This window comes from Narcine bancroftii, chromosome 7 (genome assembly GCF_036971445.1).
Source record: "Narcine bancroftii isolate sNarBan1 chromosome 7, sNarBan1.hap1, whole genome shotgun sequence".
In the NCBI taxonomy this organism is placed as follows: domain Eukaryota; kingdom Metazoa; phylum Chordata; class Chondrichthyes; order Torpediniformes; family Narcinidae; genus Narcine; species Narcine bancroftii.
In genome coordinates this window covers 183,612,588-183,629,300 of record NC_091475.1, presented here as the reverse complement: position 1 = coordinate 183,629,300, position 16,713 = coordinate 183,612,588, and the positions used below count along the sequence as shown (strand labels likewise).

The 16,713-nt window shown below is 41.0% G+C and overlaps 1 protein-coding gene across 26 annotated transcripts in view; it reads right to left on the bottom strand.

The window, feature by feature from the left end:
• The window catches only part of nbeaa (neurobeachin a), a 1,045,297-nt gene that overhangs the window by 623,178 nt on the left and 405,406 nt on the right, over positions 1 to 16,713 (bottom strand). For all 26 annotated transcript variants that reach the window (XM_069891655.1, XM_069891654.1, XM_069891651.1 and 23 more), the window contains one exon: positions 208 to 354. In XM_069891655.1, coding sequence (XP_069747756.1) covers positions 208 to 354 — 147 coding nt within the window. The remainder of the gene's footprint in view (positions 1 to 207; positions 355 to 16,713) is intronic.

The window sequence follows — 16,713 nt, the reverse complement described above, 5'->3', positions numbered from 1 at the left end:
CAATGAATGAAAAAAATACTTGAAAACTACCTGGTAGTACAGTGGAGTTTTGATTATCTAATACCTGAGATTAGTCAGGACAATAGTTTTCGTTGACTTGCATTTGTCTTTGGAGCTTGAATCTTTTTTCATAATTTTAAAATGTGTTCATATTTCATAAATACTCTGCATATACACATGATGATATAGAAAAAAATCTGAGAGTACCTTGTATCCAGGTCCCAATTGATGTATTGCAAATATTTGTGCTGGGTTAAGAGCTTCCGCAAAGACATAGACTGCTCCAAGCTGGCCACAGAATACTCTATTTGCATCTGCAGTTTCTGAAGATCCCAGAAAGCATTTGTCAAAACTCTGCAAAAAGAAATCAGCTATCATAACAATGGATATTGAAAGATTCTGCAGTAAACACAGAAATATTAACTTGATAAGATTATAACCAGTATCAGTTAAAAGATAGATCATAAACATTTTCTTGGAGAATCAAAAATAGCAAATTAACTCAGACAGTGCTGCCAAAGGGTTCTTTACCCATGGTACCTTTGTTGGCTCACTATTTTATTAGTTCCCATTCCCTGGTCATTTATCAAAGCCCAGCATATTCATAAAGTATACATTTCATTTCCCTTTAAGTTATTATGCGTAACACAGGTGGACAAGGTGGTGAAGGCAACCTATAGTATGTGTACCTTCATCAGACATAGCATTATACAAGAATTGGGATGTGAATGATGAGGCTCTATGGGACATTGGTAAGATTGTATCTTCAATATTGTATTCAAGTCCAGTCACAATATAATCGTAGAAATGTGATTAAAGTAGGGAGGGTGCAGAAAAATGTCATGGAACTGTAGGGCTTAAGCATATGGAATGACTGGATAACCTGGTCCCATTTTTCCTGGAACGAAGAAAGGTGAGAAATTATGAGGGCATAGAAAAGATGAATGGTCACAGACTAATTTCTTTAGTCTAAAACTAAAGGCGTATGCTTAAATTGAAAGGGGAAAGATTCAAAAGATACTTGAGTGATTTTTCCATGCAGAGGGGGATAGAAAAACAGAAGGAGCTGCCAGAGGAAGATGTAGAAGACATTTCAGATTTATTGTCATATGACATCACACACAACCCTGAGATTCCTTTTTCCTGTGGGTGTGGCAAAATTACCATTAATTGAGTGAAAAATGTAAACTGTACACAGGGTAAACATGTAAACAATCAAAAGAACAGTTAACAAGTAATGAATGTAAACAACTGACTGTGCAATTCAGAGAGAGCAAAGAAAAATCAATAAAGTGCACAAGTAAGAGTCCTTAAAATGGTCTCTGAATGACTTATTGTTGAGGATTCTGATGGTAGAGAAGCAGCAGCTGTTCCTGGACCTGGTGGTGCAAGTCTTGTGGCACCTACACCTCTTTTTTGATGGCAGCAGCAAGAACAGAGGGTGCGCTGAGTGGCATGGGTCCTTGATGATTGGTCCTGCCCCCCGCCAGCAGTGTAGATGTACTCAATAGTCGGGAAAGTTTTGCTCTAATGTCCTGGGCTGTGTCCACTGCTATACGCTCGGGGTATTGGTGTTCCCATACCAGACCATGATGCAGCCAGTCAACACCTATATAGAAATTTGTCAGAGTTTCTGGTGTCAAACAAACCTACAAACTCCTGAGGAAGTAGAGGCGCTGATGTGCTTTCTTCACGATGCCATAGTGCATTGGGTCCAGGAAAGATCTTCCAAGATAGTGACTCCCAAGAACCTAATTGTACACCACCTCATTTAAAAGGATGTGGACTAAAAGCAGGCAAATGGGACTAATTCTAAAATTACCATGGATGATTTGAGCTGAAGAGCCTGTTTAAATACTGTAAAGCTCAATGACTATCTGGTAGATTTGCTTCCAACAACCTTCAACATAATGTATCACAAGACCTTGTGAAAATTATTATATCCTCTTTGTTAATGATCAGATCTGAGAGCTCTGTTTATTCACCCTCATTGCTGTGGAAAATATTTTTTCATTATTTAATCATCACATCCCCAATGATTAGATAGATAACCATGAGAAAAATCCCAGATTTCAAGTCTCTCCACATAACTAAATATGTCTCAACTCTCTTCCAATACTTATTAATATACTTTTCAAAGGGTAATTCAAAGCATAAATATAGAAGTACTGGTTCATTGAGAAATAAGCTCCTAATATTGACTTTCCTGAATTTTTTTTTAAAGGTTTTTAATTCTCTACCTAATTTGAATGAATACATGCTAATTACAGGTGGAGATTTCAACTGTTGCTTAAATCCTTTTATTGACAGGTCCTCCGCCATTCAGATGCTTCCAAATAAATTAGTTAGTTATATTAACTCTTTCTTGGTGGATTACAATTTAGTTGATATATGGAGATTTTTTACACTCGAAGGAAAAGGATTTTTTTTTTCTTTTCTCATGTATATCACTCTAACATTGATTTTTTTTTAATTGATACACGACTGGTGCCTTCGATAGGGAAATGTGAGTATGATGCAATGAGTTTGATGCAATCACTGTTTCTAATCATGCGTCTTTAAAGCTTTCTGTTGAAATCTCAAGTGTCACTTCCAGAGTTCAAAAATGACAGTTCAATTCCACTCTGCTTCAGGATGAGAAATTCATTAGCTTTATTAAAGATCAGATCTCTTTCTTTTTTCAGACAAACTCTACTGAAATAATGGCCAATCTGGTAATTAGGGATGCACTTAAATCATTTTTATGAGGACAAATAATTTCTTATTCTGCTGGACTTATTAAATGCACTAAAAGTGAACTGATAATACTCGCTAACAGAATTAAAGAGATCAACAAATTATATTCTATGACTCCTAGTATAGACCTTTTTAAAGAAAAAGTAAAACTTCAAACTCAGCATGATTTATTATTAACTTACCCTAATGAGCATCAACTACTTAAACTTAAATCTCAATTTTATGTACATGGAGAGAAATCAGGTAAGGTGTTAACTAGTCGACTGAAGGCAGCAGCATCTAAATGATAAATTACAAAGATATGCAAGAAGGATGGAAACTTTACTTTTGATCATGCTGAAATTAATAAAATGTTTCAGGAATTTATTCATATATAAATTTCCTGATAATTCTATTTCAATGGATAGATTCTTGTAATGATTGAATATTCTCAAAATATCACAAGATTTGCTGGAAGCTCCAATTTCAGAGTTGGAAGTATCCCAAGTTCTTACTTCTCTTTAATCTGGCAAGGACCCAGGCCCAGATAATTTTACACTGGAGTTTTTAAAATCTTTTACTAATTACTTGCCCCTCAACTATTTAACATTTGACTTCCACCCCCTAAAATGATAGAATGAGAAGACGAAATGAACTGACCCAATGTGTAAAAGTAGATGACACAATTTTCTTGTTTATTTTCATCGTGTGGTGACATTGTTTAATGGGTTTATTGTATGGTGAACGCTTAATGGGTTTGGAGGGGGTGGGAGGGAGGGAGGGAAGGGAGGGGGGAAAAGGGGAGAAAATGACACTATGTATATTCAAGAGGGAAATGTTTCTGTGTATTTTGATTAATATGGTTCACAATGTGAAAAATTTTTTTAAATTTTTAAAAACTATTTAACATGCTTGAAAATTCCTTTTTTTTGGGACCATACTGGCAACTTTTTAATGAAGAGCTAATTTCATTGATTCCTAAAAAGATAACGATCTGACTGAATGTACTTTCTATAGACCAATTTCTTTGCTGAATGTAGATTTTAATGTTCTTTCTAACATTTTGGCTGATAGGTTAGAAAAAAAATCCTTCCCTCTATTGTATCTAAATATCAGACTGGATTTATTAAAGGTCACTAATCACATTTTAACATCGACATTTTAACATCCGTTGATTACTGAATATTATTTATTCCACTACGGATATAAATCCAGAATGTGTAGTTTCACTAGAGGCTGAAAAGGTTTTTGACAGTGGAGTGGAACAATTTATTTGAACCATTAAGGAGATCTAAATTTGGTATGTACTTTATCATGAATTAAATTGATTTATAGTACCCACTTAGCTATGGTGATTACTAATAATTTTAAAAATCTTTATTTAGGCTGTTTAGGGAAACTAGGCAGCGAAGTTCCTTTAGCCCCTGGCTATTTGATTTAGCTTTAGAACCTCTGGCGGTAGCCCTTAGAGACACTCATGAGGTTCAAAGGATTGTCAGAAATGCAGTAACTCATAAGGTTTCTTTGTATTGTAATGGATAAATATTTGGGAGTATTTGGTAAAATTAGAGTGGGTTACATACATACACACATTTTAAAACAGATCTTATTCGAAATACTGAAGAACTCATATTCACTAACATTGCAGGATCTATCGAGACTTTTATGCACATTTCACAAGTAGATGCTAATTGAAATGATGTCATGAAATGAAGAGCCATTGTTTGGAGGAGACAAACTGGCTGTTTAAAAGTACCTACAGTGTGCTCACAGGAAAGTCACTACTGGGTTTTATTTATCTAAGACAACAGCTTGACCAAGGGGGAGAACTCCTGTTATTTGCTGAAGAAGGTGGGGGTTTTTGGAAGTGAGAGAGTCACATGGGCTTTCTGGCAGTCTCGGTTGCAGAGAGAGAGAGAAGACAAGTTCAAGAAGCTCTCACAGCTAGTGTGTGTGTGACAATGAAAGCAGATGAACATGCAAGCCAGGAAAAGCAGGTTGGAAACAGAAAAGCTCCAGAGAGGCGGATGGCTGAAAGTGTTATCTTGGAATAAGTGGAACAGAAAGGAACTCTGTAGTAGCCTGAAAGAAAGGTTACCATCTGGAGAACCTTAATGGGGCAAATGTCATAAGCGAGACATTGAGGTGACTAATGGTGGTACCTCAGTTGTGGAAATCCTGAAACAACAAATTTCTCTCTGCAAACCCTACAAGAACCTTCCTCAGCAGTAAACATTTACTTTTCGAGCACCAGAGCCCGGTGAACTTTAGACATGTTAAATTCTGTGCACAGTATAAGAACCGCCTGCAACCAGAGAACTTGGAAAAAGGAGAAGTGAGATTGAACTTGTTGGAATCTAGGGGTTAAAACATTATGAAAGAAATTATTAATTAAAAAGTTTATATTTACTGCATGGTTCAGGGAAAAAGAGGAATGTGATTAAGTGGCAATCACAGCATGGAGCAAAGTTGGCTGAGCAAAATTGTCTGCTCCCAAATACAGGGAGAGGAAATGCATAAAACGATTTAGGAGGAATGCTCAAACTGAAGGAGGTGGTGGGTAGCACAGGAGACACAGGCCAAACCAGAACAAAGAATGGCCTGCAAGAAACAAAGGGAATGGAAAACCAGTCTAGGAAGAAGATTAAGGCATGAGGAGGTGTTAAAGAGAACAGCAGAAATTGGCCAGATAGGAACAGAATGGTGATTAGAAATATCTGGGGATGAATTAATTTCTGATCAAAACAACAGGATAGTCTGGCCTGGAGGATTAAAATGGGAGCGCTACACCCCAGATATCTGCAAAACAGGAGATGACTTGTGATCACCCTTATGGAAAAGATCTAGCAAAGGAAGACAACTTTTGTTCTGTATGATAATGAAATCTAGCAAAGGAAGCCAACTTTTGTTCTGTATGATAAGGTTGATCTATATAAACTGAGCCAACTGAACAATAGGGGTTAGTCTTGGGGAATAGCTCACTGTGCATGTGACCTACGAACTAACGACTGATCCAGAGCTCTGTTAAGTTTTATTCTTGTGCTGTGTAATAAATTGACTGTTGAACCGAATACCTTCTCCTATCACTTCATTCAAAGAACACGCTGGACTCAGACCACACATAGACTAAATTAAGAGTAAGGTAAAAGCCAGAGTCCGACAATTTGGTGATCCCGACGTGAAGAAGATGGAGAAGTGACGGAAGAAAAAGATACAAAACACCGGTCGATTGTGCTGTGGTGATGACAACAAGTGGCCATTCAACAAAAGGAGGTAAGCAGACGCCTGTTTAAACGAAGTTCTGCTATTGGCAACGATAAAATTGTGTGTTGTCACTACTCTGCAAAAGTCCTAGTTAAAGCCAAAGAATAAAGCTTCAGGGGTTAGAAGCCCCTGTAAGAAGTGGGGGTTAGAGTCCCCTGCAAGAAACGGGGGTTAGAGTCCCCCGTAAGGAACTGGGGTTAGAGTCCCCTGCAAGAAAAGGGGGTTAGAGTCCCCTGCAAGAAAAGGGGGTTAGAGTCCCCTTAGTAGAACGGGGTTAGAGTCCCCTGTAGAAAAAAGGGGTTAGAGTCCCCCTAGTAGAACGGGGTTAGAGTCCCCTCGTAGTGATCTCGAGATATTGGTTTAGACACTTGGCCAAATAGAATAAGGTGTATTGTGTTATAGTTATTTGTTTCTATAGTGTATAATAAGTATTTGGTTAAGAATCGTGTATCATAATAGTGTACAATAAGTATTTGTTTAAGGATCGTGTACCATAGTAGTGTATAATAAGTATCTGTTTAAGAATCGTGTAGTGTATCATAAATAGTTTATAATAAGTTTTTGTTTAAGGATTGTGTACAGTGTGCCGCTGGTGTTTATAATAACGTGGGAAGGGTCGAAGTAGATTGCAGGGTGGCAAAATCCTACCAGGGGAGAGACCCAGTGAAGTACTAAGTCTAAAGGGTTAAAAATCGGAACATAAGATGGAAGGAGTAATTAGGGATGAAGGGCAAGAGTTCGGGGAAGACGGATGGGTTCCCCCATCTGTAAACCGACAGTGGGAAAAAACAAGGAATCAATTACTGGGAGGATTACCGAAGGGAGAGGAGGTACAGACTATGGCACGGTACGAACAGATATGGAAAGAGCTGCAGAGTCAGGGGAAGATACCGCTAGGGTTTGAAAAGATCCGGCTTGTAATGTACTTGGGAGAAGCCGAGAGGGAAGCGGCAAAGGAGGTACAGGAACATTAGGCAAAGGGACAAGGATCTATCTGGAATAGAAGAAGGCTTAAACAGCAGAAGGAAGCGAAGGAACAGAGAAGGACAGATTTACATAATATGACATTGGCTTGCATGGCTGTGGAAGCGAACCTTCAGCATGCTACTAAAAAGGCATCCCCTATCACAAAGGAGTCAGAGGATGAGGAGATCTTGACCTTTTTCAGTCAGTGTAAGGAGAGTTGGACGGATAAAGCAGGAGTACACCCAGCCATAGAAGCCTTGCAGCCTACACTATTTAAGTCTGCAGTAACGAGCGGGCTGCCAGCTGTAGTCAGGGAGGCGTTAGAGAATAACCCTGATATTCCTGGTTGCTCGACTGAGCAATGGGAAAAACATTTGACCCATCACATGAAATGTTACAGGGCTAAGCAAAAGGAGGACAAACAAACTACGGAGTCGGCACAAGTGCAACTCCTTAAACTTCAATTGGACGAGGCTAGGAAAAAGGCAAACGAGGCAAAAAAAGATTTCCTCAAAGGGTGCGAACCAGATGATTCAGCAGCCACCGCAGCCACCACAAGGGAATAATATGAGTTGGCACCCGGCCCCAAATTGGGCACCGGGTCCCACCTATGTGGGCAGAACGGGAGGTCCAATGGGGGGATTCCGAGTAAGAGGGAGAGGTCAGGGTGCTCCACGAATGCAGCCAGCCGTATGTTTTGTATGCGGTCAGCCAGGACACTGGAAGAGAGACTGCCCCCTAGTTTGGGGACCTCAGGACACTGGGGGAAGGGGATATGGACCACAACAAAATGAGCATTGGGTCCAGCCCCAGAGATCGTCAGTGCCACCCCCGGTACATCAGGCACGCCATGCGGCTCTAGCTCTGAAGAGACAATTCCCTTTGCTGACAGAGGAGGAGCAATATTGCCCACAGTGACGGAGCCCGAGCACCCACGAGCAGGCAAGGTTGGCAGACCCTTTCCTGCAGATTAAAGTAATGGACATGGAAGTATCCTTTTTAGTGGATACGGGAGCCAGATTTTCAACACTCACTGGCGCTGAGTTTCAAGATAAAACATCATCCAGCTGATAGGGTTCTTGGGTACACCTGAAAATCTGCTGTTTTCTACACCACTAGTCACTTCTGTGGCGGGACAGACTTTTACACATCAATACATTTTGTCAGCCAGGTGCCCTACCAATCTTTTGGGCAGAGACCTGTTGGTCAGGTGCGGAGCATCGATCCTTTGTGGACCCAGTGGAATAGAGGTCACCTTTCCAAATGGATATTCTATGAACTGTTCATTAACTACACTTCATTCCGGTTCTCAGATGTTGTTGGCGGCAGCTGGAGGATCCGCGTCTGAGGGACAATGGGCTGACATTTACTGGGGGCTGTTGGACCCGGAGGACCCACAAAAGGGAGGGCTGCTAAAGCTTTATAATCAATGGAAGCCGTGGATCCAGACGTTACACCCGTATACCCCTCCCTCAGACCCCCCCCATATGACCCTCTTTTATGATAGGGATGGGGATGAAATGTATCAGCATGCCTTTTATGAAGAGGTAGAGAGCATGCAATGGGAGATTAATTCGGACTACATAGTGGTAGGAAAGGAGGGAGTGGCCGCTACGGTAGCACTGACATCTGAGCAGCTGGAATGGTATGTGATGGCGGGTGAGGCCATTCCTCATGTCACCCTTGCAATTGGCACTACTCACCAGGCAAAAGATTTGGGACCGATGTGTCAGAACTTGATGTCCCTAAGTGACTGGTCCGATACCCAAATACCGACAGTGCAGTTCTCCTCATCTGGTCAGGCATACAGGATTTTGTCCCCGACATATGATCGAGTCCTCCTTGAGCATAGACAGATTGAACGCTTTCATGGTAGAGAGAAGATGGATCACCCCGACTCGGCCCCTATGCTAGATTCTCTCCCTGAGAACCTGTGGTCAGTGGGATCAGCAGATGTGGGTTTTTGTCAGCAGGTTGATCCCATAACCTTCGAACTGTCAGATTACATCCCAATTTGGCAGATGCAGTATCCCCACAAACCTGAAGCTGAGGAAGGTTTGGCAGATACCATTGATGGCCTTATGTATTCATGGATGTTGGAACATTCATGTTCTAGTTGGAATACACCCATCTTACCTGTTCCGAAACAGGACACGGGCAAATATCGGATGGCCCATGACTTAAGGCGCATCAATCGTATTGTGCGAACACCCACAGTTTCAGTACCAAACCCATATACTGCCATGACTGCTTTAACCCCTAACCACGAGTGGTTCTCTTGCATAGATTTAGCGAATGCTTTCTTTTGCTTGTCGCTGGCAGAACCATTAAGAGATGTGTTTTCATTCACGTATAGAGGTAGAAAGTTGCGGTATACTAGGCTTCCGCAGGGCTTTATTTTATCTCTAGGGGTTTTCAATCAGGTGTTGAAAGAACAGCTGGGGGGGCTAGCACTGCCAGGCGGGGTAGTTCTGATCCAGAATGTAGATGACATCCTATTAGCAGCACCTGATCATACTTCCTGTTTGGAGGCCACCTGTCTCCTGCTAGTGCAGCTGTTCAAGGCAGGCTTTAAAGTCTCTCGCTCAAAGCTGCAATGCTGCAGACAGGTGGTCACCTTTTTAGGTAGAATGGTCTCAGTGAAAGGCACAGGGATTTCCCCTGCACATCGAACAGCGATACTACATCATCCAAAACCAAAGACAGTTAAGGAGATGCTTTCGTTTTTGGGTTTGTCAGGTTATAGTAAGCAGTTTATCCCAATGTATGGTGAGCAATGAGCTCTCTGAACCCTTCTCCATTAACAATGGCGTGAAGCAAGGCTGTGTTCTCGCACCAACCCTCTTTTCAATCTTCTTCAGCATGATGCTGAACCAAGGCATGAAAGACCCCAACAATGAAGACGCTGTTTACATCCGGTACCGCACGGATGGCAGTCTCTTCAATCTGAGGCGCCTGCAAGCTCACACCAAGACACAAGAGAAACTTGTCCGTGAACTACTCTTTGCAGACGATGCCACTTTAGTTGCCCATTCAGAGCCAGCTCTTCAGCGCTTGACGTCCTGCTTTGCGGAAACTGCCAAAATGTTTGGCCTGGAAGTCAGCCTGAAGAAAACTGAGGTCCTCCATCAGCCAGCTCCCCACCATGACTACCAGCCCCCCCACATCTCCATCGGGCACACAAAACTCAAAACGGTCAACCAGTTTACCTATCTCGGCTGCACCATTTCATCAGATGCAAGGATCGACAATGAGATAGAAAACAGACTCGCCAAGGCAAATAGCGCCTTTGGAAGACTACACGAAAGAGTCTGGAAAAACAACCAACTGAAAAACCTCACAAAGATAAGCGTATACAGAGCCGTTGTCATACCCACACTCCTGTTCGGCTCCGAATCATGGGTCCTCTACCGGCATCACCTACGGCTCCTAGAACGCTTCCACCAGCGTTGTCTCCGCTCCATCCTCAACATCCATTGGAGCGCTTTCATCCCTAACGTCGAAGTACTCGAGATGGCAGAGGTCGACAGCATCGAGTCCACGCTGCTGGAGATCCAGCTGCGCTGGATGGGTCACATCTCCAGAATGGAGGACCATTGCCTTCCCAAGATTGTGTTATATGGCGAGCTCTCCACTGGCCACCGTGACAGAGGTGCACCAAAGAAAAGGTACAAGGACTGCCTAAAGAAATCTCTTGGTGCCTGCCACATTGACCACTGCCAGTGGGCTGATATCGCCTCAAACCGTGCATCTTGGCGCCTCACAGTTTGGCGGGCAGCAATCTCCTTTGAAGAAGACCACAGAGCCCACCTCACTGACAAAAGGCAAAGGAGGAAAAACCCAACACCCAACCCCAACCAACCAATTTTCCCCTGCAGCCGCTGCAACCGTGTCTGCCTGTCCCGCATCGGACTTGTCAGCCACAAACGAGCCTGCAGCTGACGTGGACTTTTACCCCCTCCATAAATCTTCGTCCGCGAAGCCAAGCCAAAGAAAAAAAAATGGTGAGTTGATACATCCACTGCGAACTTTGGTGAATGAGCAGGGGATGAGGAATCTGGGAGCTACACTTGATTGGACTGCACAGGCTGAGATGAGTTTTATTCTATTGAACCAAGCTCTTACAACAGCTATAGATTTGGCGATTCCAAATTATAAACTACCTTTCTTTTTGGATGTTTCTGAAAAAGCACACACAATTGATGGGGTGGAAGATGTGTGCTCATGTATGTGAGTATCACACTAGACCCGACGGAAGACAGACACCCACCATGTACGAGACATGCAGCGGGAGTAGCAAAGATTCTACAAAAGGTGGCACACATAGTAATGGGACATCGCCTGACGGTATTAACAACACATAGTATTGTAGCATTTGTGAGCTCGACAGCATTTACAATGACTTCGCTAAGGCAGACGAGACTAGAAAAGATCCTGAATGCTCCAAATGTTACGTTTACCAATGAAGGCATTAACATGGCAGACAATATGGGAGAGGGAGAACCACATTGTTGTGAAAAGAGGGTAGTAAAGGATATTAAAATAAGACCTGACTTACAGGCTACACCCTTGAGAGAACCAGATGAGACCTTATTTACAGATGGTTGTTGTTACAGACACCCCACGGATGGATTGAAAGCCGCCTATGCGGTGGTACGAAAAACTACAGGAGGATTTGAAGAAATCATTACAGGGGCAGTGAGAGGAAAGGAGTTAGCACAACTGGCAGAACTACAGGGAATGATAGCAGCATTAGAATGGGCAGAAGGAAAGGAGGTAAATATATATACAGACTCAGCATATATGGTAGGGACAATACAGGTTGAGCTTAGTCAATGGATTAGAAGTGGGTTTTTAACAGCAGCAATGACCCCAATTAAACACGAGAAGGACGTTAGGAAACTGGCTGAGACCCTCTTGAAACCAAGGGCATTAGCAGTTATTAAATGTAAAGGACATGATAGAACAGATACGATGGTAGCTCGGGGAAATCAGGAAGCGGACATGGCCGCTAAAAGGGCAGCAGGATACGGCCCTCAGTTTATTATGATACCGGCAGACAGAACAGCGCATGACTTATTACCACCGTGTAGGGTAGAAGTAATAATACAGGAACAAGCAAAGGCATCACCTCAGGAAAGGATGGTATGGGAGGAAAGGGGGGAAACCGAGGATCAAGAACTGTGGAGATCGATAGACAGTAGGCCAGTTTTACCATCTGGACTCATGAAACCCCTCCAAGAGGAGGCGCATGGGTTAACACACTTTGGAAAGAAGCAGATGATAAGGTATTTGATACATTGGTGGCACCCCTTCCTGCCGACGATGGGGGAGAACCATACTAGAGAGTGTGAGGTATGTATAACTTTCAATGTCAAGGCGACTGTAAAGCCACATGAATGACAGTTCCCGTTACCTAAGTTACCAGGGCAGGAAATTGTACTTGATTATACGGACATGATTGAGAGGGTAAGTGGCTAGCGATACCTCTTAGTAGCAGTAGATGTGTTCACAGGGTGGCTGGAGGCAATCCCTGCCAAAAGAGAAGATGCAAGGACGGTATGTAAATTCCTGATCAACCAGTATATTCCGAGACACGGATTTCCTAGAAAAATTAGGTCCGATAATGGAAGTCATTTTAAGAATAACGATCTACAGGAGGTAGAAGCAATGTTGGGATTGAAACATGCCTTTGGAACGGTGTACAATCCACAATCCCAAGGGAAAGTGGAGAGGATGAACCAAACAATAAAAGGTAAGATCGGGAAAGTACAGGCACGGACCAAACTAAATTGGGTGGATGCGTTGCCCCTGGCATTAATGTCAATAAGGAGTTTGGTAAGTTCTGTGACAGGCTTTACTCCATATGAACTACAAACGGGGCACCAGTTTCCGGGACCGGGAACCGGAATTCAGACTACGAAGAATGAAGTAAGTTCAATGGGATGCAAGCTTTATTATGATAAACTAACGGCTCTGGTGTCAGATTTTTCACAACAGGTTACAAGTCCCAACAGAAAAGGGGAAACACCGATACCTTCAGTCGCAGAGTGGGTTCTGCTAAAGGTCATCAAGAGAAAGTGGTCAGAGCCCAGGTGGACAGGACCCTACAGAGTGGTGGAGAGGACGTCCCACGCGGTTCGACTACAGGGAAAAGGCGAGACGTGGTATCATTGGAGTCAGTGAGCAGCAACGGACCCACCAACACGGACACTGGAACAGATTCGAACGGAGGTGACTGAGAACCTGTGAAGCAACTACGGACTAAGAACTTTTTGAACGGGTCCCTTTAAAGAGACTATTGGATTACGGTGACTGTATTTCAGTATTTGAAGTGATATTTCTATATTGAAGTCAACAGAATTTTGGGGGCTGTGATGGACACTATGTGGGGACTATGGGTGATGTTGTTCCTAGCCCTTGAAGCATTTGGAGAAGTAAACAACTGTACAAAGTGTTTGTGGTCAGCCTGGGAGGCCCATAACGAACCGAAACAGTACGTTGCGGATTGGACTGACATTCCTGAACACTGTGTTGGGGCCCCCACTGGACTGAAGTGTGTACATAATGGCCAAGTTTGTGAGGTTAAGTTTAACAAGGGGTCGGAGATGCCGGTCCTTGCAAAAACTCCTGAGGTCTTGGTCCCATAAGTTAACTGGTGGTTGGTCTCATTTTCATGAGACCAAAAGGGGGACTGTTGGAATCTAGGGGTTAAAACATTATGAAAGAAATGATTAATTAAAAAGTTTATATTTACTGAATGGTTCAGGGAAAAAGAGGAATGTGATTAAGTGGCAATCACAGCATGGAGCAAAGTTGGCTGAGCAAAATAGTCTACTCCCAAAATACAGGGAGAGGAAATGCATAAAACGATTTAGGAGGAATGCTCAAACTGAAGGAGGTGGTGAGTAGCACAGGAGACACAGGCCAGACCAGAACAAAGAATGGCCTGCAAAAAACAAAGGGAATGGAAAACCAGTCTAGGAGGAAGATTAAGACAGGAGGAGGTGTTAAAGAGTACAGCAGAAATTGGCCAGACAGGAACAGAATGGTGATTAGAAATATCTGGGGATGAATTAATTTCTGATCAAAACAACAGGATAGTCTGGCCTGGAGGATTAAGATGGGAGCGCTACACACCAGATATCTGCAAAACAGGAGATGACTTGTGATAACCCTTATACAAAAGATCTAGCAAAGGAAGACAACTTTTGTTCTGTATGATAATGAAATCTAGCAAAGGAAGCCACCTTTTGTTCTGTATGATAAGGTTGATCTATATAAACTGAGCCAACTGGACAATAGGGGTCAGTCTTGGGGAATAGCCCACTGTGCAGGTGACCTACGAACTAACGACTGATCCAGAGCTCTGTTAAGTTTTATTCTTGTGCTATGTAATAAATTGACTGTTGAACCGAATACCTTCTCCTATCACTTCATTCAAAGAACACGCTGGACTCAGACCACACATAGACTAAATTAAGAGTAAGGTAAAAGCCAGAGTCCGACAAACTGTGAACCAAAGAACTTTTCTTAAATTAACACACACATCATACACGTGTGCTGAGTATTAGAAGGGGGTTAATTTGGGTTCGTTAAGTATAGAGATAAGTTAAAGTTTGATTCTGTTTTCATGTTTAAAGATAATTAAAAACAACTTGTTTAAGAAAATACTTGTCATGGTGAATGTCTATTGCTGCTGGATTTTGGTGTCCTTTGGGCTCGTAACAGTATGCAGATGACTTATTAGTTTATATTTCAGATCCCGAAATATCTATCCCAGCTATGTTATCTGTGTTTTCTCAATTCAGCTTTTTCTCTGGATATAAATTAAACCTTCAATAAAAGTGAACTTTTTCTGATTAATATGCAGGTCCCTATCTACATTCAAGTTCCATTAAAGATTGCCAGAGATATTTTCACATACTTAGGGGTTAGAATTACAAAATGATTTAAAGATTTATATACCATATTACTGGATTTTCCAATTTAATATCCATCAGATCTTGTTAATAATATTTTTCAATTGAATCATTCTCAGAAAGGATTACCAAATATTTCTCCTTTATTCGAGTATGTGAGATTGTCTTTTTCTAGATGGTCTCCTTTATCATTATCTCTAATCAGTTGTATTAATTCAGTTAAAATTATATTACCTAAGATTTTATATCTATTCCAAGCAATTCCAGTTCTCATCCTGAAGTCTTTTTTTATATAATATGGTTCAAAATTTCTTCCTTTATTTGGAAGAACAAAAACTCTAGAATTAGTAAATTTAATTTACAAAAATTGAAAAAAGATAGAAGTATGGCCCTATCTAATTTTAATTTTATTACTGAACTGTTAATATTTGTTATCTAATTTTTTGGATTTTTTATTGACAAATTGAATCATATATATTTAGAATTAAAATCTATACAGCAGTCTCTTTATGGGGTAATTCTCTTCCATTTAGTTTTTGCAAGATCAATAAGGATATATCTAATCCAATACGCAAAGAGACATTGTGAATCTGGTTCTAATTTAGGAATTTTTTTTAATTTAGGATTTTTTTAATTTAAAAAACTTTGTTTTATCTAGTGCTATCTCTCAATTATTTTTTTTCGGCCATCAATAATTGATCAATCCTTTTCTATATGAAAAATCAAAGGTATCATTGCAAATTTATTTAAGGGAGATTGTTTAATGTCTTTTGAACAACTGGCAACTAAATATGACTTCCTAAATATTCATTTTTTAAAGTTACTTACAGTTTAAAAATTTCTTAAATACCATATTACTGGACTTGCCATTTTTATATCCACCAGATCTTGTTAATAATATTTTTCAATTGAATCATTCTCAGAAAGGATTACCATATATTTCAGCATATAAGTCGAATCGTGAAACTAAAAAAAAACTCTCAAAAAATTGGAATCTACTAACATGCCAGATATACTTTTCAGACCTTAAATTCAGCTCAAATCCAACCTGCACTGATCTAGCATATATGCCAAATCAATTTTTCGAGGGTTGACATAAGTCGATATTTGAAAAACCACAAAAAAACCTGACTGCAATAGATTTTCATTTGAGATATTTATTGAAAACAACACAATTACATCCTTCAAAATTGCCATCATTGTCTGAAAACAACAACATATTTAGAACCCTTCAAAATCACTCTCGCAATCATCATCTGGAGCAAAGATGGCAGCAAGCACATCCATACTCTCACTGTTTTAACAGTCATCATATGGATCACAGTCTGTATCCAATGAGACTGTTTCATCTTCGTCATCAGGTTCCCACAATTGCACAAGAGATATTACACTTTTTAAAATGATTTTATCACAGTCTCTATATTAACTTTGTCCCATGCCTTGAGCATGCATTGCCCCACCTTTTGTAAATGACTTTTCTGCACTCAACATCCATGTATTATTCCATTCCTTGCACACATGGTCTTTGAATGGTTTGTTCAAGCAGACATCAAGAGGTTGCAATTTAGTCGTCAAACCACCCGGGATAACCACCGTAAGTATTATGTAGTGCTAATCTACTTTTCGTGTTCTCATTTAAAACATATCCCAGACCAACAAAATCCGTTTTTCACGTAAACCATCTGGTCGCCTGTTCCACACACATAGTCTATCCATAGTTTTACACCATTCTCATCCATTCATCCTTTTTCATGAAAATGTACAAAAATACCTGGAGGGAATTTCATTTTCGGTTTAATTTTGTGTTTGAAGATTATCATGGGCCATGCACTACAACTCTATGGTA